The sequence below is a fragment of the Carcharhinus amblyrhynchos genome, chromosome 12, assembly GCF_965287045.1.
Source record: "Carcharhinus amblyrhynchos chromosome 12, sCarAmb.v2.hapA, whole genome shotgun sequence".
Classification (NCBI taxonomy): domain Eukaryota; kingdom Metazoa; phylum Chordata; class Chondrichthyes; order Carcharhiniformes; family Carcharhinidae; genus Carcharhinus; species Carcharhinus amblyrhynchos.
The window spans coordinates 78431126-78458141 of NC_137335.1; the positions used below are offsets into that span (position 1 = coordinate 78431126).

The 27016-nt window shown below is 43.1% G+C and overlaps 1 protein-coding gene across 2 annotated transcripts in view; it reads left to right on the top strand.

Moving 5' to 3' along the window:
• The window catches only part of tspan33b (tetraspanin 33b), a 63191-nt gene that overhangs the window by 6615 nt on the left and 29560 nt on the right, over positions 1–27016 (top strand). The window contains exon 2 of one of the 2 annotated variants that reach the window (XM_080200791.1): positions 17808–17919. In XM_080200791.1, coding sequence (XP_080056917.1) covers positions 17824–17919 — 96 coding nt within the window. In that variant the 5' untranslated portion in view covers positions 17808–17823. Of the gene's footprint in view, positions 1–17804; positions 17920–27016 lie in introns of both variants that reach the window. The other variant, XM_080200792.1, reaches the window with a different exon arrangement.

Here is a 27016-nt window from a genome sequence, read left to right on the forward strand (position 1 = left end):
GAACAAACCAAGTTTCTCCAACCTCTCCTCATAGCTAATGCTCTCCATACCAGGCAACATTCTGGTAAACCTTTTCTATACCCTCTCCAAAGACTCCACATCCTTCTGGTAGTGTGGTGACCAAAGTTGAACACTATATTCCAAGTGTAGCCTAACTAAGGTTCTAAAAGGTGCTTTTTAAAAAATTAAACAAAAGCATGAGGATCAGTGATTCCCTGGTGTACCCTCCATGACAAAGACTTGACCAATAAGAGGCTACTTGCCAATCAATAGGCACCCTTTTTCCCATTATATATAAATTGTTGCTCCCTTTGAAACTTGGCATTCTTGCATCTGTCCTGTGGAGTGCAAGATGAAAAGCTTCGATAGCTTTTTTTTTAGCAATACTCAAATATATGTAGGTCTCAATCTTGAAAGTTGGGAGGTAGTGAGGGGAGGGTGAGGTGGGGGGCTGAGTTCCAGATTTTCAGCACTGACTTATCTCCTAACTGACTCAGATCTAATTTTACATTGCACCTTCTTGTTCTGGATTTGTTCACCAGAGGGAATAGTTTATCTACTCTATTGAATCTTTTCTTCATTGTAAACACAACAGTTGCATCAACGTGTAAGATTTTAAACTCAAGGGAATACAAATCAAGTTTGCAAAACCTATCTCATAATTTAACCGTATAAACCCTGGTATAATCCTGTTGACTCAGTGTTGTACTCTCTCTGGGCTCAGTACATTCATCCCAAGGTTCAGTCTCCAAAGTTGAATGCAGTTCTCCAGATGGGCCGCAGAATTGAGTAATTCTGACAATAGATTTAATCATTCATTGCCAGATCTGGGGGCCACATCAAGTGTTATCTGGCTTTGTTCTCCTCTGCCAGATCCACCCACTACTACTGTAGGGTCATCTGACAAGCTAACAGAACTCCTGGTTTCACATCTCCACTATTAATCATCCCTTTAAACACCTTGCCCTTCCACCCTCAAGGGAGCTTGCGACTTCTTTTGTCACTAAGGTTGAGACCACCCCCTTAGCTGCCTCTGTCATAGGTTCTCTTTTCTGCCAAGCCTAACACCCAATCCCTCAAAAAGCTCCCAATTACTTTAGCCCCGAATGTGTATCCGACCGACCTAACAATCCCTACCCTCCATAAGTGTCACCTCACCTGAAACTCTGTTGACGCTATTTTAACTCAACTTCAAGGAGATTTACCAAAATGGTTCCAGGAATGAGGGAATTTAGCTGCAAGGTTAGGTTGGAAAGGCGGGGTTTGTTCTCCTTAGAACAAAGGAGGCTGAGGGAAAATGTGATAAAATTATAAAAGATTATTAAAGGGTTGGACAAGGTAGGCAAAGAAAAATTGTCCCCATTAATTGATGGTACAATGTCAATGGGGCTCAGATTGAAGGTTTTGGATGACAGATACAGCGGAGATATGAGGAAGAGAATTTTTATGCAGCGAATGGTAATAACTTGAAACTTGCTGCCCATGAGGATGATGGAAACAGAAATGATTTCAACAGAAAATTGGATGGGTACTTGAGGCTCTGGGGGACAGAACGGGGGAAAGGGGACTAACTGGATTGCTCTACAGAGAGCTGGCATGGAGTTGATGGGCTGAATAGTCTCTTTCTGTGTTGTAAAGACATCTGACCAATCCTGATCGCCCATCATTTCTGTGTTCACTGACCTAAATTGGCATCTGGTCTAACAATGCTTCGCATTAAAAATGTCCTATCCTTTTGTTCAAATCCATCTGTGTCAATGCCCCTTCTTCTGCTCACTCTCCCAACTCTGGAACCAACTGCAATCCTCCAAGATCTCCCTATTGTTACAGCCATATTATGCAGACTTGATCACAAGAAGTGGCCCACAACTCCAGGCCATTCTGGGTCCACAGTTCTAAGAGTTGGTCTGACTGTAGCCCGAACTGATAATCAATTAACTCACTTCAGGCTAGGGATCGACATATGGGAGTTTCCTGGTTTATGTGCTTCACAACTATATTTGACATTGAAAGGTCAGGGAGACTAGTTGTAATGACCATTACAGTGTGCTAATATTGTATTCAGCTGTTGCGGCCCTAAGCTCTGATATAAATACTGGAAATAATTAGTGGTCGGGCAACAGTTGCGGATGGAGAAACAGAATTAATATTTGATTTGATTTGATTTATTATTGTCATGTATTGGGATACAGTGAAAAGTATTGTTTCTTGCGCGCTGTACAGACAAAACATATTCTTCATAGAGTACATAGAGGAGAAGGAAAGGAGAGTGCAGAATATAATGTTACAGTTACAGTTAGGGTAAAGAGAAAGATCAGCCTAATATATGCTGGGTCCATACAAAAGCCTGATGGCAGCAGGGAAGAAGCTGTTCTTGACTCGGTTGGTATAAGTATCTTTTCCCTGACGAAAGTTGGTGGAAGAGAGAATGTTCAGTGTGCGTGGGGTCCTTGATTAGGCTGGCTGCTTTTCTGAGGCAGCGGGAAGCATCAACAGAGTCAATGAATGAGAGGCTGGTTTGCATGATGGACTGGGCTACGTTCACAATGCTTTGTAGTTTCTTGCAGTCTTGGTCAGAGCAGGAGCCATACCTAGCTGTGACACACCTGGAAAGGATGCTTTCTATGGTGCTTCTGGTCAATAGCCTCTAATAAGAACCTTAAGCTCTGGAATTCCCTTCCTTAGCCTCTCTACCTCTGTCTTCTTTTAAGATACTCCTTCAAATTCATATCTGAGTAATATCTCATGTGTCTTTGCGTTTTGTTTGATAACGGTCCTGTGAACCACCTTCAGATCTTTTACTTTTGTTATGACCTTGACAGAGACCAGTCACCATTTTTAAAAAGTAGATGAAATTTGAAATCCCAGCTATTTATTGAAGAATAAAGCCACAAGAATCTACAGTTTAAAACAGAAGCATTTTTACTACACAAGAGTTAGCAAAGTGAGCTATTATCTATCCTACTCTAATATCCAGAATTAACATGAGTTAAACATGAATTAACAGGCAAATTGTGGTTGAATATAAATTATGATTACATTAAAGAAAGATTTTATGAATTGGCACAGTGATTCACTCAGATTGTACACCCAGTCACAAAGTCTTTCAGACGCTGTCTAAATCGTGAGGAATTTCTCCTCATCCCAATCCTAATAGTTAGAAGCTTATTCATTAGTGTCACAAGTCAGGCTTACATTAACACAGCAATGAAGTTACAGTGAAAATCCCCTAGTCGTCGCATCCTGGCACCTTTGAGTACACTGAGGGAGAATTTAGCACGGCCAATGCACCTAACCAGCATGTCTTTTGGACTGTGGGAGAAAAGCAGAGCACCTAGAGAAAACCCATGGGGAGAACATGCAAACTCCACACAGACAGTCACTCAAGTACGAAATCGAACCCGGGTCTCTGGCTTGGTGAGATAGCAGTGCTAACCACTGTGTTTCCATACCGAACGGGATAAGCTGGAGGCAGAAGTTATGATCTAAAATTGTTGAACTCAAAGTTGAGTCCAGAGTGTTGAGTCAAAAGATGTGATGCTGTGCCTTGAGCTTGGGTGTGCAACAGGCCAAGGACAGAAAGGTCAGAATGGGAGCAAGGTCGAGAACTGAAATGATAAATGACAGGAAGATGGAGGTTGTATGAGGCTGGAATCGTGAGTAAGCCAGACACCAGAGAAAAGTGGCAGGTTCAGTTCCCTGAAACATTTGCCACTTCTATGTGACAGCCTGGCTGTCTTCCTGGCTTATTTTCCAGGTGCCCAGCCCACCAATTACTGGATTGAATCTTAGCGTCACAATTTGCCGTGGTGGGAGTTGAACTCCTCCTCTCTCGATTGCAAGTTCAGAAGCACAGTTGCTGAACTGCCATTCTGTATTTGTCTTTTACCCTGAGGCTGTCCGATTTGATAACAGCTTACGTGAATTGTCTTGAGGAGTGAAAAAGATTTCAGAGCTTTGACCAGCAAGTATCCCCAGAATGTTGAGTCATTCCGAAGCTCAGCAACAATGTGATCAAAACCTCATGAACTGTGTTGTCGTGGTATTACCATTACATTTTGTTGATCACTACATTAATTTATTTCCCTCTACTACAATAAATTCCTTTGATTTTACAGCGATTTTATCCCATTTTTAATTTCGACCTGAGACAAGCCATACGGAGGAAAACTAATTTTAAATATTTCATAGTTATATATTTTACTGATATGGGGCGGGGGTGCAATTTGTTGGCAATGTCAACAACCTCATTAATGGTGTATCTTCTTCTTAGGTAGTCCCCTCACAGTCGAGACTGACTTGCTTCCATTCCTGTTCAGTGGATTCTGACATGGCCAATGAGCCCAATGCAGAGTTTGTGCAGACTGTGCCACATGCAGGGCACGTAGAGCTTGAAGGTTTGGGCGGAAGAGGTATTTGGGTGTTTGTGTGCTCCATCTGACCCCAAGAGGTCCCTCAATGTGTTGGGCATCTACCTGATTGAACCTTCTCTGTTTTGGTCGATCACAGGCTGGGAAATTCTATGAATCAATGGGGATATTTGCCCTCTTCAGGGGTGATTTGAGAACATCCCTAAAGCATTTTCATTGAACTACTGATCCCAAGTTGCAACCAAGTTCCAAGTAGAGTTGTCACTTTGGGCGGGGTGGGGGGGGGTGGTGGTCAGGTGTCAGCCTTGCAAACACAAGGATCACAAGGACTGTAGGAAGCCAACTAGACTTGGATCTTTCAGCACTTAGTAATTCATATGATATTCTGAGAGAGTCGACAGCAGCACAATATATACTCATAGCTGTTTATTTTCCAATCATGTAATTGCAATTTCTATTTTAGTGTAGCCATTTCCAAAGTCCCCATTTACCCCAATCTCCCCAAACTTACACTTGTGAAAAGTTTGTGCCAGAATTCCACTGTGTGCGTCCTCATTGAGACAAGTCCCCTTCATCCCTGTGTCCTCAATCAGACAAATCTCCTTCATTCCTGTGTTCTCAATCAAACAAGTCCCTTCATCCTCTGTGTCCTCTATCAGACAAGTCCTCTTCGTCCCTATGTCCTCAATCAGACAATCTCCTTCATCCCTGTGTCTTCTATCAGACAAGTCCCTTCATCCCCTGTGTCCTCGATCAGACAAGTCCTCTTCATCCCTATGTCCTCAATCAGACAATCTCCTTCGTCCCTGTGTCCTCTATCAGACAAGTCCCTTCATCCCCTGTGTCCTCTCTCAGACAAGTTCCCTTCACATATCATCAAGTTTGTTTTGTTGATCCTCTCTCCATTCTGCTGTTCAAGATAGTCTTTATTCCATCCTGCCACCGAAGCTTTAAGTATTGTTTTTGAATTTGATCTTGAAGAACAATTAACTGTTCTTTCAACTGTTTATTTTCCGTTCAGCCCTTGCCTATCACTCTGCACTTCAGTGCATTGCTTTGTTACGATTGCGTGTTTCAATGCAGCTTTACTGAAATAGTATTTAATTCCTTTTTTTTAATCTCCTCCTATTTGCCAGGGCCACATGTTGGTTCTTGAAAGAGCCCTTCAAGGCCACAACTTTTGAGTACACCTTGAGCTCTTGTGCCTGGTTGTACCACAGAAAGCAATTGAAGCCAAAACATAATATATTTTCAAGAAGAAGTTGGTTATAGCTCTTGGGGCTAAATGATCTAATCCTGCTCCTAGATTCAATGTTTCTATATTTCTTAGTACTTCTGGTTGAGTTTTCCCAACTCTCTTTTTGATTTGCCAACAATACAATTCAGAGTTGTTATTTCCTCCTGGTTATTTCCTCCTCCTTCTAAGGGAGATGGAGATCTGCTTCTTAATCAATACCTCGTGGTGCCTAGTTTCTGGTGAGTTTCTGCTCCCCAGACTTAGAATACTTGTCGCTAAAATGCCGCCCCCCACTACCTTCCATAGGAATTCACCCCCATTATCCTGTTGGCAGTTTACATCCGCCCCATGTAGACGTGAAGATTGTGCTGGACAAAATATACACCACTACGAATAGCCTTGAGATGAAACATTCCAAGGCCTTGTTCATCATGGCCAGGGACTTCAATCAGGCCAAGCTCAAGAGCGTACTACCGAGTTACCACTAACATATCTCCTGTTCCATCAGAGGCCCAAACATCTTAGACCACTGGTACACAAATATCAAACATGCCTACCGCTCTATCGCCTGCCCACACTTTGGCAAATCAGACCATAAGGCTGTGCTCTTGCCCCTGATTTACAAGCAAAAACTGAAGGAGGAGAATCCATCAAAGAAAGTTTTGCAATGTTAGTCTGAGGAATCGGATGATCTCCTACAGAACTGCTTCTAGTCAGTAGACTGGTCAATATTTAAAAACTCTGCGACCAGCCTGAACGAGTATCCTTTGCAATAACTGACTTCATTAGTTAGTGTGTAGACATTTTAAAATAAAAAACTTAAATTTCCTTGTTAGTCACAGTTTCAAACCAACATTAAAAAACAGGTAAGGCATAAAAGGATTGGATTTTGCAACATCAGACATTCAAAGAAGCAAATCTGCGTGTTTCCAAACCAGAAACCATGGATAAACAGGGGTATCCATTGCTTGTTGAAGTCCAGGTGTGAGGCATTCAAGTTAGGCAATCCTGACTTATACAAGAAAGCCAGATACAAATCAAAGGAGATCCATCAAAGATGCCAAAAGACAGTACCAGACCAAGCCGGAGTTCAAGCCAGCCACATGGACGTCTGTAAGACATAACAGACTACAAGATGAAGGCATGTAAAATCGCCGGCTCCGACACACCTTTCCCTGATGTTTTCTATGCCTGTTTTGAGCAAGAGGTCAGCAAGAACATGCCCTCCACCCTGGAAGCCTCAGATGAACCTGTATCTGGGGTCACCATTGCAGACGTCAGAGCCGTCTTCTCGAAGGTCAATGCATGGAACGCGACTGGCCTGGATAGGGTACCCAGACATGCACTCAGATCCTGTGCGGATCAGCTGGCAGGGATATTCACAGACGTCTTCAACATCTTTTTACAACAATCTGAGATCCCTATCTGCTTCAAGAAGACGATCATCCTTCCTTACCAAAGAAAACCAGGCAGTGTGCCATAATGATGATCATCCGGTGGCTCTGACATCCATCATTAAGAAGTTCTTCGAAAGGTTAGTCATGGCACGAATCAGTTCCAGCCTCCCGGTTGCCTGGATCCACTACAGTTTGCCTACCATTGCAACACGTCCACAACAGACGCCATCTCCTTTGCCCTGCACTCAACCTAGATAACAAAGACACCTATGTCAGACTCCTATTTATTGACTGCAGCTCAGCTTTCAAAACCATTATTCCATGAAACTCATCTCCAAACTCTGTGGCCTGGGCCTCGGCACCTCCCTCCGTGACTGGATCCTGAACTTCCTAACCCACAGGCTACAATCAGTAAGGATAGGCAACAACGCCTCCTCCACGATCATCCTCAACACTGGTGCCCCACATGCTTGTGTTCTCAGCCCCCTACTATACTCCTTATACACCTATGACTGTGTGGCCAAATTCCCCTCCAATTCAATTTTCAAGTTTGCTGGCAATACCTCTATGGTGGGTTGTATCTCAAACAATAATGAGACAGAGTGATGGAATGAGATAGAGAATCTGGTGAACTGGTGTGACGATAATAATCCCTCCCTCAATGTCAACAAAGTGAAGGAGAGTGTTATCAACTTCAGGAGACATAGTGGAGAACATGCCCCTGTCTATATCAACGAGGATGAAGTAGAAATGGCCGAAGGCTTCAAGTTTTTAGGTGTCCAGATCACCAACAACTCGTCCTGGTCCTCCCATGCGGACACTGTAGTTAAGAAAGCCCACCAACACCTTAACTTTCTCAGAAATCTAAGAAAATTTGTCATGTCAGGCTCCAACTCTCACCAAATTTACAGATGCACCACAGAAAGCATTCTTTCTGGTTGTATCACAACTTGGTATGGTTCCTGCTCTGCCCAAGACCGCAAGAAACTACAAAGGGTCGTGAATGTAGCCCAATCCATCACGCAAACCAGCCTCCCATTCATTGACTCTGTCGACACTTCCCGCTGCCTTGGTAAAGCAGCCATATTAATTAAGGACCCCATGCACCCTGGACATAGTCTCTTTCATCTTCTTCCGTCGGGAAAAACACTGAGGTCACATATCAACCGACTCAAAAATAGCTTCTTCCCCACTGCTATCAGACATTTGAATAGACCTACTTTGCATTAAGTTGATCTTTGTCTACACCCTAGCTATGTTGACATGGAGGGAGAGATTATTGTCTAGTTCACCAGATTCTCTATCTCATTCCATCACTCTGTCTCATCATTGTTTGAGGTCCAACCCACTACTGTGGTGTTTTCAGCAAACTTGAAAATTGAATTGGAGGGGAATTTGGCAACACAGTCATAGGTGTATAAGGAGCGTAGTAGGGAGCTGAGGACACAGCCATATGGGGCACCGGTTTGAGGATGATTGTGGAGGACGCGTTGTCGCCTATCCTTACTGACTGTTGTTTGTGGTTAAGAAGTTCAGCTATAACACTATATTCTGCACTCTCTCATTTTCTTCCCTTTGAATGATGTGCTTTGTCTGTATAACGCGCAAGAAAAGATATTTTTTACTGTATACTAATACATGTGACAATAATTCAAATTAAATCAAATATTTTGTGACAAAATTTAAAAATTTGTATGTTCAGATATTGAACAGTTTGGTTCATTGAAGACTTTATCGTGAGTTTTCAAAGGTTGAATTTTGTGTTTCAAATCTTTCAATTCAATCTTGATGCAAACACTTTCCAGCCTTATTTAATTTTCTTTTCCAACAATGAAAACAGAACATGCTGGAAAATCTCAGCAGGTCTGACAGCATCTGTGGAGAGAGAATAGAGCCAACGTTTTGAGTCAGGATGACCCTTTGTCAGATTTTCTTTTTGCAAGGTTTACGTATTTTGGACTTCATCAGATGGCTTTCCTTCGTTCAAATCAGATACTCACTTGACACTGCCACCTACTGTCGCAATTAAGATTTTCAAAAATGTGGAGACTTCTGGAAAGTTCCCTGCCTTTCTGGTGCCCTCATGTGGCTTATGCATGTATTGCCTTTATTTCTTTCAATGCTTTACTGAGGATTTTCTGAGCCTCTTTTTGAACTCTGTGTGCTCCACATCTTGAAAATTAAAATATTTGTCAAAGCCTTTTAATTTTTATTGAAATCTTTGTACTGCCAATGTACTACATTAGGATTAGTTATTCAGCAAGTCCACCAAGTAAGTACAACAAGGTATCATTCCAGGCTTTTTCTTACTTTCTACTTTGACCTGATGTACTCCAGTAGTTTAAAATTTCCCTTCATCACAATGTCCAATTTTCTTTTTGGTTTCGCCTTCGGATATGCCCAAAGTGATTTTTGATCCATGGTTAAAAGATTGATATCGCAGGTTCATCTTTAAGAAATTGCTGAAATTCAAGATGGCGCTGCTATTTATGTGAAGACAAAGAGTTTACCTGTGCTTGCTGGCTTTGGCCAACTCCCACTGCAAGGATGGAGAGTGTCTGGAACAAGTTGCCAGAGGCAGTAGTACAGACAAATACAATTTTGTCTTTTAAAATGTGTTTAGACAGTTACATGGGTAAGATGGGTATAGAGGGATATGGGCCAAATGCAGGCAATTGGGACTAGCTTAGTGGTTTAAAAAAAAAGGGTGACATGGAAAAGTTGGGCCAAAGAGCCTGTTTCCATGCTATAAACCTCTATGACTCTGTGCACTCGTGCTTATCTCAGCTGTGAAGATTTTTTACAATAAACTCCTCCATTCATGTCAATGCTTTACGATTGAGATGGCTAGGAATCCTATAACTCACTTCCTGACTCCCCAAAGCCTGTCCATCATCTACAGGGCTCAAGTCAGGAGTGTGATGGAATACACCCCATTTGCCTGGATGAGTGCAGCTCTAACATTGCTGAATATGTTCAACACCATCGAAGATAAAGCATCCCTCTTGATTGCTACCTCTTCCACAAATGTTCATGCCCTGCACTACCGACAAATAATGCCAGCTGTATACCACCTACAAGATGCACTGCAGCAACTCACCAAAGCTCCTTTGGCAGCACCTTCCTAACCCATGACCGCTACCACCTAGAAGGACAAGGGTAGCAGATGCATTGAAACACCACCACCTGGAGGTTCCACTCAAAGCCATTCCTGACTTGGAAATATATCGCTATTCTTTCACTGTCACTGCATCGTGGAACTCCCTCAGGAACAGCATTGTAGGTGTACCTACAGTGCAGGGACTGCAGCCGTTCAAGAATGTAGCTCACTCCACCTTCTCAAGGACAATTAAGGATGGGCCAGCCAGCAATGCCCACATCATGTAAACCATCTTAAAAACCATTTTAAGATCAAATCCTGGCCTTCACCGACTGTTAAACCTGATTCAAAGAACAAAGAACAACACAGCGCGGGAAACAGGTCCTTCGGCCCAACGACCCCGCGCCGCCATTCTTTAGTCATGATTCTTCAGAATTAATTAATTGTTCTTTCTCTTTATTCCTTTTATGTGATGTGGGCGTCACTGGCTAGGTCAGCATTTATTGCACATCCTTAATTCCCTTCAGGGGATGTGTCACTCTGTGGGCAGTACTTACTCAACCCCCTATTAACCCTGTATCTGCTAGCCCCTTACGCTACTGCATTCTCTAGAATTTCAAAGAATGGAGAGGTGATCTCATTGAAATTTACAGACTTCTTAGAGGGTGTGACAGGGGAGATGTGGTTAGGATGTTTCCCTGAACTGTTAAGTCTAGAAACAGGGGGAACACCTGAGAACAGAGACAGGAAATTTAGGACTGAGATTAGGAGGAATTTCTTCACTCAAAGGAATGTGACCTGGATTCGATTCCCGGCTTGGGTCACTGCCTGTGTGAAGTTTGCACGTTCTCCCCTTGTCTGCATGGGTTTCTTCTGAGTGCTCCAGTTTCCTCCTGCAATCTGAAAGATGTTCTGGTTAGGCACATTGACCCGAACAGGTGCTAGAGTGTGGCGACTAGGGGAATTTTACAGTAACTTCATTGCTCTGTTAATGTAAGTCTTACTTGTGACTAATAAATAAACTTTTTATGGAAATTAAGTATGTCCAAGATAGAAATCAATAGATATCTGGTTGCTAATGACATCAAGGGATATGGGCTAGTGTAAGAAAGTGATGTTGGAGTCGAGGATCAGCTGTGATCAAATTGAATGGTGGAGTAAGCTCCATGGACCTACTGCCCTATCCCTGCTCCTTTGCTCCATTGTTATATTATTTTGTGTTAAACCACTTTAACTAAATTAACCAAACTGAAGTACAAATCAAAAGAGCAGCCCCTTAAAGGAGATTCTGCATTTAACAAAAACAAACACAATGGAATCTTAAAACATCAAATCAAACTGAGCTTAATGGGGTCGATGGAACACCCCAGTCCCTTTGGTGCCCACCGGGAATGGGAAGCCTCGATAGTGCCAGCAGACACCACGTGCTCCCTCTCCAGGGACACCCAGCTGAGAAGGCTGCTCCTTTGTTACATATGTGGCCTAACTTTTCTCCAAATAGTATCAGCTGCTGATAACCACAACCAGGACGTACACTCAATTGTCCCAGCAATTTGCAACATTAACACTACGCTCTGGAATTTCCTCCCTAAACCTCTTGTCTCTCCCTTTCCATCTTTAAGGTGCTTCTTAAAACCAACCTATTTGATCAAGCTGTCTGAATATAGCCGTATTTTGGCTTGGTGTCGAATGTTGCCTTTTTACGCCCCCATGTGGTCTTACAGCGCAGTGGGCAGCGTCACTGCCTCTGAATCTGAACCTCGCGGTTAAAATCCCATGTCAAGATGTGATGATCAAGGAAGGTATGTTCATAATGTGGCCAAACGGGCCAGGTATCAACCTGCAAATCTTCCCAACACATGCTAACAGCTGGGGTAAGAGTGGGACAGATTCCTGCCAGCTGTGTGATGAAAAGAACTTCTGCCACCACTGAGTTGATTTGATTTGATTTATTATTGTCACATGTATTAGCATACAGTGAAAAGTATTGTTTCTTACGCACTATACAGACAAAACATACCATTCATAGAGAAGGAAACGAGAGAGTGCAGAATGTAGTGTTACAGCCGTAGCTATTGTGTAGGGAAAGATTAGCTTAATACAAGGTAAGTCCATTCAAAAGTCTGACAGCAGCTGGGAAGAAGCTGGTCTTGAGTCAGTTGGTACGTGTCCTCAGACTTTTGAATCTTTTCCCAACCGAAGAAGGTGGAAGAGAGAATGTCCAGGGTGTATGGGGTCCTTAATTATGCTGGCTGCTTTTCCAAGGCAGCGGGAAGTGTAGACAGAGTCAATGGATGGAAGGGTGATTTGCACGATGAACTGGGTTTAGTCCACGATCCATTATCGTTTCTTGCAGTCTTGGGCAGAGCAGGAGCCATACCAAGCTGTGATACAACCAGAAAGGATGCTTTCTGCAGTTCATCTGTAAAAGTTGGTGAGATTCGTGGTGGACTTGCCGAATTTCTTTAGTCAAAGGAACGCAAGTTGAATTTCCAGGTGGCCCAACAAAGGAAATTCTGTCACCTGCTACTGCATTTCTTGCACAGTTTGACTGAGAAAGAGTTAGTAGCATAGAAGCTCATATTCCTAACATTCTGGAAAGAAAGGTAGACATCCTGTAAGAACTGGGAAAGAAGTTCAGATGGGAGGGGAAAAAGAAGAATGAAAGACATCTGACATTGAATGAGTAGTTCACTCACAAAGAAAAGCTCAGAAAACCCTGCTGGAAGGTGACCTTTTGGAAGTTAACAGACTTGCCAAAGATAAGTGTGGAGAGTTGACGGAAGCTGAAGTCATAGATCATAGAATATAATCATAGGACCACTGCAGTGCAGAAGGAGACTATTTGGCCCATCAAGTCTGCACAGACCACAATCCCACCCAGCCCTATCCCTGTAACTCCACTTATTTACCCTGCTAATCCCCCTGACACGACGGGCAATTTAGCATGGTCAAGCAACCTAACATGCACATCTTTGGACTGTGGGAGGAAACCGGAGCACCCGGTGGAAACTCAAGACACAGTGAGAATGTGCAAGCTCCACACAGACAGTGATCCAAGGTTGGAATTGAACCTGGGGGCCTGGTGCTGTGAAGAAGCCGCCCATAAGAATATTAGTGAACCAGTTGGGATTTTCCGACAATCAACAATGGTTTCACAGTCATCAGTAGATTCTTAATTCCAGATATCTTTTATCGAATTCAAATTCCACCAGCTGCCGTGGCAGGATTCAGAGCCAGGTTCTCACATCAGCTGAGTTTCTGGATCCAACAATAATACCACTAGGCCATCCCCTCTCCATTTCTTCTTGTAAGCAGAGGCTGCAGTGGATGTGCATTAAGCTGTATCATGGCTGGAAATTTCTAAAGCTTGAGATTCAGCACTGCATCATCCATCAGCTCACCGAGTCAAAAGATAATAAAATGTGTCATGAATTTTACGGACTGGAAGGGAAAATGTGCAGGTTGATATTTTCCACTGTGCCCAAAAAAAATCAAGATCATATTTCATTGCAGCATAAAAGATCTCATGAGATGTGAGCATTTGACTTCAATTTTTAAGATGTCATTCTGTGTGTTCACTTTCTAAGATGTTACAGATTTTAAGATATTGCACTGTATCCATCCTTTTGTAAGATATGTGAAATTTAGGAAAATAAATTTGCATGGCCATCCTCGAATTTTGTTGCTTCCTTTTATTGCAATCACCACTTTCATGCAATTTGTGAGATTATCCCAATGTTTGCAATTAAGTGGGTTCCACTGTGTTAACCTCCTGATGAGCGATGTGATTGTTCATCCATCTGTCGTATGCCTAGCAATGATGCTGTCAAACTTCCAACAAATATTAAACCACACATATCCATTTAACACGCTTTTATTTATGATGTTTTATAACCAGTTTTAATATAACTTACTTAATAATATCATGAGGGGATATTTGCTGCCAAGGTATATCAATGAAAACTATTGTTTATACACATCACAGCTCAGAGGTGAGTAAGGCGGCCAGTGTATCGATGATGCACTGTCTGTTTTGTGAAAGGAAATCATGTTTAATCAATTTATTGGCATTCTTTGAAGAAGTCACATGTCTCGTGGATAAAGGGGAACTGATAGATGTTCTATACTTAGATTTCCAAATGCATTTGGTAAAGTGCCACACCAAAGGTTATTGCAGAAAATAAAAGCTTATGGAGTAGGGGGTAACTTATTGAATGGCTAATAAGGAAATAGAGAGTAGGCATAAATCTGTCATTTTCTGGTTGGCAAGATGTGACGAGTGATGTGCCACAGGGATTGATAACTGGGGCCTCAACTATTAAATGAACTACTTGAATGAAGGGACTGAGGGTATGGTTGCTAAATTTGGAGAGGTAGGAAAGTAACTTGTGAAGGGGACATAAAGGGATACAAAAGGATATGAATGAGTTAATATGGGATTTTCTGCCCACACTGCCAATTTATGCCCATGGCGAACATTGGCACAAACATGCCTCACAGCGCCAGAGAGCCAGGTTCGATTCCCAGCTCAGGTCACTGTCTGTGCCAAGTCTGCGCGTTCTCCCTTGTCTATGTGGGTTTCGTCTGAGTGCTCCAGTTTCATCCCACAGTCTACAAGATGTGTTGGTTAGGTGCATTGTCCATGCTAAATTTTCCCTCAGTGTACCTGAAGAGGTGCTAGAATGTGGCAACTAGGGGATTTTCACAGTAACTTCATTGCAGTGTTAATGTAAGCCTACTTGTGACTAATAAATATTAAATAATTTTTTAAAAAATTGCCTCCTTAATATTAGTTCATTGTGGTTTACAACTTCAGCCCTTCCACAAACTACATATGACTGTTATTGCACTGAATTACAATAATGTATATCTGTACGTGCTGTATCAAACCAAATCCCCAGAAAGGGTGTAAACATCTTGGACAAAACAATTAAAGTGGACTTTTATACATCAATGAATCTCAAGTCTTGTGCCTTGATCAGCAAAATGCATAGTTGCAATTAACTAAAAGAGGAAATTGCTTGTTTACCTTTTACCCTTCCTCCCATATGTGAGCCAGTTTGTGGTTATAAGCTACATGGTGTACCAGAACATCTGTTGATAGAATGTTGGTTTAATTTGTATTCCCCCTCCCCACACCTCTTGTCTTCACTCCTTTCCAGAAGGCATTGGCCACACAGTGAGCCATTTTCAGTGAATGACAGAGGCTGTCATATTTTGCTCATTTGATTGTTCTTCACGGTTGACTGTAGGCATTGAGGCCTCGATGTTTATTGGTAGGCTGAGAGCAAGGTCAAAGACCGTGCAAGACCAGGAACATGGAGGTCCTGGTGAAACTTACGGATGGACCTTGTCGTCTTTGGTTTTGCTTTCTGACCAGCAGGAAGGCACATAGAGGAAGGTTGTGATTGACTGGAGGTCAGCAATCAGGAGGGGGAAGAGAGAGGTCATGAGTGACATTGGGGAGGCCATGGGTTTCCTTGTGGAGGTACTGTTCCCGGCCCACAAGGCCTGCTGGAAAAGGCACTTACTTCTTGGAACAGGCAACTCCCACCTCCTTTTGATTGTTGGATTTACTGACCTTGAGGAAACTGGTTCACCAATAATCAACTTTAAGTTGCGTTCTCAATTGCACTGTTATACCTGGTTGAAATATGTTGAAGTTTCCCACCTCTTCATGGTGTGATATTCAGATGCCCCGATATTTACCACCATAAAAATTGTTGCGGATATGTAAGCGGCATGTTCAAAACACATACCCTATATTTAGTTTTAGCCACGCCGCACTTCCCCTACCAACCCTCTGCTGCCTGTCGTGGAGAATGGGGGGTGGGGTGGGGGTGGTGGAAAGGGGGCTGGTAGCACTGGGGCCTCAGATTATTTAGCAATATATGTCCTGACACATCGATTCCTGATCTGCAATTCACTGATGGCAAGTTTTCAGCAAGTCTAACAATGAGGAAGCAGGAATTACAGCTGAGTAATTACCCTCCCTCATTGAGGAGTATTGAGATCAGTTGCAATGCCCCCACTTCCAGCTCCTGCTGAGGTAATCCAGTGCACACCAGCATAGGGATGGAAGCAGGTATCGTCATGCTCTTGTGGCTGGATAATCTTTGCCCAGAAGGGGGTGAAATAAAAATCAACACCAAGCCCTGCTCCTGATTGCTGCATCATTTTCAAAATTGCACAAGCAGCAAACTCAGCATACCGAACCTCAAAGGATTTGGGGGGGAAGGCGGGTGATCAGCCATGAATGGCACAGCAGGCTTGAAGGGCTGAAAGGACTACTCCTGTTCCTATTTTCTCCATTTTTAACCCTCAATAAGAAGAACTGGACATTCTGAAAATGAGCATGATGGAGAGTGCAAGTGAACCAGCTGCAGATCCTATTAACTGATGTTTATAGAATCATAGAATTTACTATGCAGAAGGCCATTTGGCCCATCGAGCCCGCATCAGCAACAACCCCACCCAGGTCCTGCCCTATCCCTGTAACCCCACATATTTATCCTTTTAATCCCTTTGACATTAAGGGGCAATTTAGCACGGCCAATCAACCTAACCCGCACATCTTTGGACTGTGGGAGGAAACCTGAGCACCCGGAGGAAACCCATGCAGACACGGGGAGAATGTGCAAACTCCACACTGACAGTGACCCAAGCCAGGAATCAAACCCAGGTCCCTGGCACTGTGAGGCAGCAGTGCTAACCACCGTGCCACTATGCCACCTATGATGAATATTTCTGCACAGTTCTGTGTTGGCGCAATCATTCTCCTTGCAGCAATGCAACATTGCACATTATGCTGTTTGGAGTGAAATCACTGCAGCTTGAAGCTTCTCTAATGCAATAACACAAAGTGGAAACCCAAGCAGGAGCCTTTCGTGTTTGGCATGGTAATGCGCTTTTGCAAGTGACCCTCTCCAGTTTGTATCTTTTAACTATGGTCGTCATTAGTAACAATACAATCAAATATCAATGCTGCAATTTGTAGGCAATGGAAAATGAGCATATATTGGCAGGAAAGTAGATTTTAACTTTTGCTCTTTGTGAGGAAAATAATATCCCAATATTTAATGCATATCTTGCTTAAAGTTTATAGATAAAATATATGGCTTAAAGACTGCCATCATTTTTTTGTTTTATATGTTTAAAATGTTTGTAGTTGTATATAAGTATATGTATATGTTATATGTTATATACATACATTTATACATGATTAAGCAAGGTATCTTGCTCAATCATGTATGTGTATATGCCAAAGAAAAATACGAAAACCTTATTCTGGAGGTCAGAACAAAAGAGGAGCTCAAGAGCAGGGCTTTATGTAAAACCACTGACTTCAGTAATTAAATAAGCTTTCTTAAAAAAAAACAGCTCTGCAACTGGTTCTGTGAACCCCAGTGACAAACGTGTCCCAAATGCTGCTGAATCAGTATTCCTGCTCGGGTTGTGTCTGAGCTGTTTGTATTCGGCTGATAAGAGATTGTGTCTATTTATGGTATAGAACCAACTGGAGGCACAGAGTGAGTTGCAGTGTTCAGTAACAGGCAGGCTCATTCACATCCACACACACACACACACACACACTGCACACACTGCACACTGCACAAGATCACCAAGCCAGAAGTCTGCTGACATTTTCGTTATCGCTTATCATCTTCTGTTTCCCCATCCTGATATTTTTCTTTTAGCAGCTGTTGTATTTCCATAATGGATATTGGAAGAAGATTGAACAGAGGTGCAAATATTACATTTATTAGCCCCTGGATTAAGTATTATCTATTTTTCTTCAGCTTCCTGTTCTGGGTAAGTAATTGCTGATGTATTTACAGTCATTTTTGTTCCAGAACATGCATGCAGGTGTTCTTTCTTTAAAGGCTAATTCATTGCCGCCTGTTCTATAACATCTTCACCCAGTAACAGTATCCAGTCCTAATTGAAGCTATTAGCGAGGAGATTGTTTGAGCTTTGCTTTCAGATTTCATTTTCATTACTACTTGACTGTGATTCATAATCATTTCTTGGGGTGTCTATTTTTTCAAAGAAGGATCACGCGCTGTTTCTAAGAGCTGGTGCAGCTTTCATGAAATTTGCGGGAATGTACATTGCCTCTGTGACCTTGACAGATCAGTTGTGTGTGTGGGTAAGGTGCAGTAAGAGCTATGGGTAGCTTTAGGGGGTTGGTGCATCTGGATGGAGGGGGATGTTCTATCTGGTCACCGATAGCCGAAGCGTATGTGGTGCCAACCTTCCATCTCCCTCCCTCAGATAAAATGGATTGTGTCCTTGAGATTTCTATCGACTTGATTCATTTTATGCAGAGTTCATCAGAAGATTATCTTACCGGGCTTGCTGGTGCACTGTTCCAGGCTGTGACCATCACGGGCTGGGAGTGCCCTGCTCTGCCTTGATCAGCTACACACCTGACAATGTACTCACCACCACCTTCTCAAGGGCAATTAGGGCTGGGTCACAAATGCCGGCTCTCACAGCAATGCTCACATCCCATGAAAGAATTTTTTAAAACGGAATGATCAGTGAGACTAGTTGCAATGACTCTTTTGCTGTAGGAATGTTGCATTTAACTTCCCGTAGAGTTTTTCGAAGATGAGCTAGGAAAATAATGCCAGTATTTGCATGACAATGCTGAAATTACAAAACTAACTGATTGTCCGTAGTGTCCACAGCATCAAGTAGTCTGGCCCTGGAACATTGCTTGTGACAGTGCGAGGCTGCTTAATCTGATCTGTCTCTTTGATCCCACAGCTCAGACACTCCCTGTGGCGTAGTGATCTGAATCTGCACATTCAGAGGTCAATTAGAAAATAATTGGCACTGCCTGCTCTTGTCCGTAGAGAGACAGGTTAGCAAGGTCAGAAAAAAACAGCAGCAATGACCAGTTCATTCTGATACTGTGATTCTTAGAATAGGATGGATATATGCTAGTTACATGCAGAATATGCACACGCACACACATACATGCACACTACACATATACATACACACATACCACACATACATACAAACGCACACCACACATATACATACGTACATACACACCACACGTACACACAAACACATGTAGACATACATACACAAACACACACACCATACATATGCATAAACACATGTACACACTATCGTTCACACACATACACACACCCGTACACACACACCACAGACACAGACAGACATGTACACATACCACACACACATGCACACACATACACACACACATATGTACACACACCACCTCCACATATACACACACACAAACACACACATTACACACACCACACGCGCACACACACACACACAAACACACGTACACAGACACATGCACATACAGCTTTTTCAATCCCTCAAAATTTCTTTTGCAAAAAAACTTAAACTTCAATTTAGAAGTTGTGTATTGGTCAGGATTCTGACCCCCGATGGAGAAAGGCAGAAACAGGTGGTAGCTAAAAACAATACCTCAGGCTGGCATGCCTGTTACCCAGCTGCTCCCAGATCATTTTCCCAGAGGCAGGACAAGGATGGGCAATAGGGCTACCCACCTGCAAATGGTGGAAAGCCAATTGATCTGGTTAGAGGCCTATTAAGATCTGTTGCCGGAGACCATCTGGAATTTTCTGGTTGGCATGCAGGTTTCCGGAGTTGGCACGGGACAGTTTAGGCGCCTGGAGGTGGCATCCTGACAGCAGACAAGGGGTCTGTGCTCCAGTTGACTTAAACACCATCCCTGTATGTCTGGGTTCAGCAGCAGGTATAAGATGCCTTTTCCGCCTACAAAATGGAGGCCTGGAAAAATTTCTTTATTTTAAATTTGGTTTAAGGTTGGAGAGGGGGTGTCTTCATCTTGGGGAACGCTGCTGCAATTTCTAAGCTGGATGGCCTCTTATTGGCCTTCCAACTTTGGGCTGCACAGTGGCACAGTGGTTAGCCCTCCTGCCCTACAGCGCCAGGGAACCAGGTTCAATTCCAGTCTTGGGTGAGTGTCTGTGTGGAGTTTGCACATTCTCTCTGTGTCTGTGTGGTTGCTCTGGTTTCTCGCACAGTCCAAAGATGTGCTGTTAGATGGATTGGCCATGCTAAATTGACCCTTAATGTCAGGGGGATTAGCAGGGTAAATATGTGGGGTTATGGGGATAGGGCCTGGATGGGATTGTTGTAAGTGCAGGCTTCTGCACTGTAAGGATTCTATGATTCTATTAGAGTCCACCTGCCTTCCTTAATTGGACAGCAAGCCCACCCTCCACCCATTGTTTGGCCCATGTGCGGAAAGACACAGATGAGTACTGTCTCCCCCTTCTAACTCTTGAATGAGTCTGACAACAGGAGCCTACAGGGAAACCCTGCGCAGCATGTTTTACAGGAACATCTTCACTTTCGCCCAGCTTGCTGCCTGTGATGCTGTGAGCACTGGAAGATAAGATCTGAGGTAGACTTCCCTTTGATCTTTCCTTTCAATAATGGAATTTCTTCGTCCATTCATCCTTCCCTCAAAGGCATGGTGATGGAGCCAAACCAGAAAAAATTGGCCATGATCTGGGCTCTTGATTGCTAGCTAGTTAACTCTGCTGGACATGCACATGTATGTGACCATCATATAAGGTCAAGTTTGAGTCTGCTGGGTTGCCTTCTGATATTTATTTTCCGGGGTAACAAAGGGAACTCAAGGAACTGGGAAGAGTGCTAACGGGAGGTTGGGAAATTGCATGTGGAATCGTATCTGAGGAAATCATCAGTTCTGTTGAGTCAGATAAGGTGTGCATCATGTTGCCAGCAAAAAGGAAGAATTGCTTTTATACAGTGGCTTACTATCTACATCTGATAGCCTTTCGCGCAGAATGAATTATTATGAAGTTGGATGGCTGTTGTTAGCTAGACAAATATGACAGCCATTTTACGAATCGCAAGATCCCACAAGCAATGTTGAAATAAATGACTTAACCATCTGTTTTTGATGATGGCATCTGAGGGAGAATTGTTGGCTACAACACCAGGATATAATACCCTGCTCTAGTCTGAATAGTGTCCTGGGATCTTTAGTGAACAATCTGGACCACTGGATCAGACAGGTCGGATCGCAGTTAGAACTTGCATTCAAAGGAAAGATTCCATATATCCTTATCTATGGCACAATACCGAATGCCTTTTGGAAGTCCAAATATACTGCATCTACTGATTCTCCTTTATTGACCTTAATAGCTGCATCCTCAAAATACTCTAGTAAATTTGTTAATATTTTCTTTCATTCTTTTATGAGATGTAGGCGTCACTGGCAAGGACAGCATTTGCTGCCCAACCCTAATTGCCTTTGAAAAGGTGCTGATGAGCTGCCTTTCTGAACTGCTGCAATAATGTGGTGCAGGCCAATCTGTTAGGGAATGAGTGCTAGGATTTTGACACAGTAACAATGAAAGAAATACTTGCATTTATATAATTTTTTTTGTGAACAAGAGACATATCAAAGAGCCATATTAAATACTTTTGAACTGTGGTCATCATTGTAGGAAACATTGGTAGCCAATTTATGCACGGCAAGGTTCCACAAACAGCAATGTAATAATGATCAGATGATCTGTTTGGTGATGTTAATTGATTAGTATTGACTAGGATGGGCTTAGTTTAATGTCCCATCCAAAAAAACAGCACATCCGAGAGTGTAGCACACAGTGTGAACAGACTAAGTGGAGGGACAGGTAATATTGAGGAAGCAGGGGGGCTGCAGAAGGACTTGGACAGGTTAGGAGAGTGGGCAAACAAGTGGCAGATGGAATACAATGTGGAAAAGTGTGAGGTTATGCACTTTGGAAGGAGGAATGGAGGCATAGACGATTTTCTAAATGGGAAAACGCTTAGGAAATCAGAAATACAAAGGGACTTGGGAGTCATTGTTCAAGATTCTCTTAAAGCTAACATGCAGGTTCAGTCGGCAGTTAGGAAGACAAATGCAATGTTAGCATTCATGTCGAGAGGGCTAGAATACAAGAGCAGGGATGTACTTCTGAGGCTGTATAATGCTCTGATAAGACCCCATTTGGAGTATTGTGAGCAATTTTGGGCCCCATATCTAAGGAAGAATGTGCTGGCCTTGGAAAGGATCCAGAGAAGGTTCACAAGAATGATCCCTGGAATGAAGAGCTTGTTTATGAGGAACAGTTAAGGACTCTGGGTCTGTATTTGTTGTTGTTTAGAAGGATGAGGAGGGATCTTATTGAAACTTATAAGATTCTGCGAGGCCTGGATAGAGTGGATATGGAGAGGATGTTTCCACTAGTAGGAAAAACTAGGACCAGAGGGCACAACCTCAGATTAGAGGGACGATTCTTTAAAACAGGGATGAGGAGGAAATTCTTCAGCCAGAGAGTGGCGAATCTGTGGAACTCTTTGCCGCAGAAGGCTGTGAAGGCCAGGTCATTGAGTGTCTTTAAGGCAGAGATAGATAAGTTCTTGATTGATAAGGGGATCAGGGGTTATGGGGGAAAAATGCCCACTCCCCTAACCTGTCCAAGTCCTTCTGCAGCCCCCCCTGCTTTCTCAATACTACCTGTCTCTCCACTTTTTCTGTTCATACTGTGCGCTACACTCTCAGATGTGCTGTTTTTTTGGATGGGACATTAAACTAAGCCCATCCTTGTCAATACTAATCAATTAACATCACCAAACAGATTATCTGATCATTATTACATTGCTGTTTGTGGAACCTTGCCGTGCATAAACTGGCTACCAGTGTTTCCTACAATGGTGTCTACATTATGGGGAATGGGGTGAGAAAAAAATCAGCCATGATTGAATGGCGGAACAGACTTGATGGGCTAAGTGGCCTAATTCTGCTCCTATGTCTTATGGTCTTATGATCTTATGGTCTAAAGTCAATGTGGGTTTACAAAATTTTGACAAATTGATTCAAATTGTTTGCGGATGTGACTAGTAGGATTGACGAAGAAGAACCGGTAGATGCAGTAAACTTGGATTTCCAAAAGGCATTTGATAATGTGCCACACAGATAGATTAACAATATACAAGATGAGAACTCATGGAGCTGAGGGTAAAATATTAACATGGATAATAGTTAATAGTTAATAATTGGTGAATAGACAGGAAGCAAAGAGAGGCTTTTCAAGTTGGCAGGCTGTGACTAGCAGAGTGTCACAAGGATCAGTACTGGGGGCTCAGCTATTCACAATCCATTTTAATGACTTTGGCAAGGGGACAGAGAGTAATGTATCTAAGTTTGCTGATGACACAAAGATAGTTGAGAATGGAAGCTGCAAGGAGGGCACAAAGAGGCTGTAAAGAAACGTAGGGCAGAATTTTCCAAATTCTTACAATATTGGTTGGGGTCGGAAATGCGGAATGCAGGACACAGGTGCTTTTTCCACCAGATTTATTAACACTTTGAAAAAAAGTGAAAGGGCAGATCATGATGGTGGGGAACGGGGACAAGCAAACGGAGAATCCCGTTAGAGTGAATGCCTTTTCTGGTCTCCCATTTGATCTTCCGACCCCACAGCAGTTCCTGCCCCCCTGAAAACAGGGGTCGGTGGGGAATCCCCTGACATAGACATGTTTCGTGAATGGACAACAAGATGGCAGATGGAATATAATGTGGGAAAGGGTGAAGTTACTCACTTTGGTTGCAAGAATGGAAAAGCAGAATATTTTCTAAAAAGTGTGGAACTTGTAAATGTTGATGTTCAAAGGAACTTGAGTGTCAAATTCCAAATGACAAGGGCCGCAGAAAGTTAGTGTGCAGGTACAGCAAGCAATCAGGAAAGGAAATGGTACGTTGGCTGCCAGGAGACAGGACAACAGGAACAAAGAAGTCTTGCTGCAGTTGTACAGGACTTTGATGAGACCACATCTGGAAGATAGTGGTCTCCATATCGATGAGAGGGCTGTCTTGTGTTGACAATGTCACTATAAATTGAGGCTATACTCTCTGGCATTCAAGAGAGTGAGAGGTGATCCAACTCAAACGCACAAAATTCTAAAGAGACTTGTCCGGATAGAGGTTGTTCCTCCTGGCTGGGAAATCTGGAACATGGTGACACCATCTCAGGAAAAGGGGATGATCATTTAGGACAAGGTGAGGAGAGATTTCTTCACAAACTTCAAAAATTGAGGGATATTAGAGCGGGCAGGAAAGTAGAGTTGATGTTGAAGATTAGCCAAGATTGTATTGAATGGCAGAGCAGGCTGGAGGGGCCATATGGTTCACCTCTCTTATTGCTAAACATTAGTCATTGATGTGGGTTACTGATGATATTTACAATGTGGAATGAAATATTTTGGCTGATAATGCTGTTATAAATTGCCTTGGAATGTTTTACTTTGGTGAAGGCATCATAGAATCATAGAACCCTACAGTGCAGAAAGAGGCCCTTCGGCCCATCAAATCTACACCGAACACAATCCCACACAGGCCCTACCCCCATTTCATACCCACTAATCCCTCTAACCTACACATCCATAGACACTAAGGGGCAATTTCTTAGCATGGCCAATCAATCTAACCCACATATCTTTGGACTGTGGGAGGAAACCGGAGCACCCAGAGAAAACCCCACACAGACACGAGGACAATGTGCAAACTCCACACAGACAGTGACCCGAGCCGGGAATCAAACCCAGGACCCTGGAGCTGTGAAGCAACAGTGCTAACCCACTGTGCTATCGTGCCGCCCTAAAGGCTGATTTAGCATAGCCAGTCCATGTAACCTCCACACTTTGGACGGTGAGGGACAATTTGGCATAGCCAATCCACCCTAACCTGTACATCTTCGGACTGTGGGAGGAAATTGGAGCACCCGGAGACGCGGGGAGACTCTGCACAGACAGTAACCCAAGCCAGGAATCGAACCCGGGCCCCTAGCACTGTGAGGCAGCAGTGCTAACCACTGTACCACCGTGCCGCCCCCACACAAAAAAATTCAAAAAATTCAAAAGATCACATAAATGGGAATTGTTTCTCGTTTGTCTTTTGGAAACCATAGCAAAAAAAAAATCAAATATAGTACTTAAATAGAGACAGTTCTGGGCTCTGAGGTTGTGCCTACAAGCAGTGCCGGAGTTAGACTTGGTGAGGCCCGAAGCTATGTAAAGCTCGCAGACCCCTTGTTAAAAAGTTACACCAACAGGTTGTTTTAGACTTTGTTGCTGTGGTTGTTTTAGATTTTGCTGATCACCCTGGATTTGTGGATCCTTATCTGTTTCTGGAGTATAGTAACTGTCAACTTTTGGTAATTTTTTTAAGTTGTTCTTCAAGCTGGTGCTTTCTTTTTCTTTTCTGGTATCCGGTCTTAAATGTTCTCTTCATTGTAAACCTTGTGAAGTTTTGTGAGGTCCCTGCGGATTGTGAGGCCCTAAGCTGTGGCTTGTTTAGCTTATGCCTAAATCCGGCACTGCCTACAAGATATGTTCTAGATCTTTAGCATGTGATTAGACAGGACAGTATTGTATCTAGGGAATTAAAACAAAATCCTCCTGTGCCTTTAGTTTGTAAGCACAGTAAGAAGGCTCACAATGCCAGGTAAAAGTCCAACAAGTTTATTTGGTAGCAAAAGCGGTGGCTTTTGCTACCAAATAAACCTGTTGGACTTTAACCTGGTGTTGTGAGACTTCTTACTGTGTTTACCCCAGTCCAACGCCGGCATCTCCACATCATGACTACCTTTAGTTTGTCCCATTGCACTGGTAATGTGGGTAGAGGAATTTCCTCTCCAGTGTGGTAGACAATAGCCGGGATCCCCCCACACCCCCACACTCACACACACCGTGTGTCGTGCTTTCCAGCAGTTTGCCATTGGCTACAGGTGGGATCTTCCAGTCCCGCCAAAGTCCGTGGTGTTTTGTATGCTTCGTTCACCCTGCTACTGGGGAATCCACCGGGGGGAATTGCCTTCCACCAGACAGGAAGATCCCGATGGTGAGAAGGGTCAGGAAAACCCCTGAAACATCACTGACAACAGCATCCCATTTCATTAAGATTTTTGCTCCATATTTTGTAATTGAGTTGATAACTTACCTACACATGGCATTATAAGCACATTGCTTTCAATTTCCCCCTTTCCCTATTGATTATTTCAGACATACAGGACGGAATTTTCCAGCCGCGCTGGGCTAAACGCTGGAAATTCCCACCCGACAGTCAATGGCATTTCACATTCTCCGCAATCAGCCCGCTAAAATTCCAGTGGCGGGCGGGATGGGAGAATTCCGGCCGCATTCGTCAACCCTAATCCAAACCATTGGACCTGTTATTAAAAACAAGCAACGAACAAGCAGCAAGAAGTAAGATCAATCCTGGGTCTGATGAACCATTCCACAGTTTGACTAACACAAAAGAAAAGGAAGGAACATGAAACGGGGACAGCTGCAAGCAGCATTCATCCCGAAGAATAACCCCTCTTCCGAGAATGTTGTTGTTAGTGTGTTTGTGGTGCAGTCGCACTTATTTTCTAATGAGAAACAGCCTCGGAGATCTCAACCTGCCTTCTCTGTTCGATACAATCATTACAGAGCAATCTGCAAGGCTCCACAGCTGACACTGGGAAATACAATCCTTCCGACATCTGTTCTGGATGTTAAGGATTCTATTACTCGGGAGTTGTTCCCCTTTGGATCTAACATTCCTTCCACCTTCAGAAGCAGAGCAAGATTTCTCATTCTGTTAACACAGAATGGCCATATTTATATCAGATACACAGCACAGAAACAGGCCATTCAGCCCCGACTAGTCCATGCTGGTGTTTATGCTCCATCTGGGACTCCTCCCATTTTCCCTCATCTAAATCTATCATTTATTCCCTTCTCCTTCATAGGCTTGTTAGCTTCTCCCTAAATGCTAAATATTATTCATTTCAATGACTCCCTGTGGTAGCAACTTCCATATTCT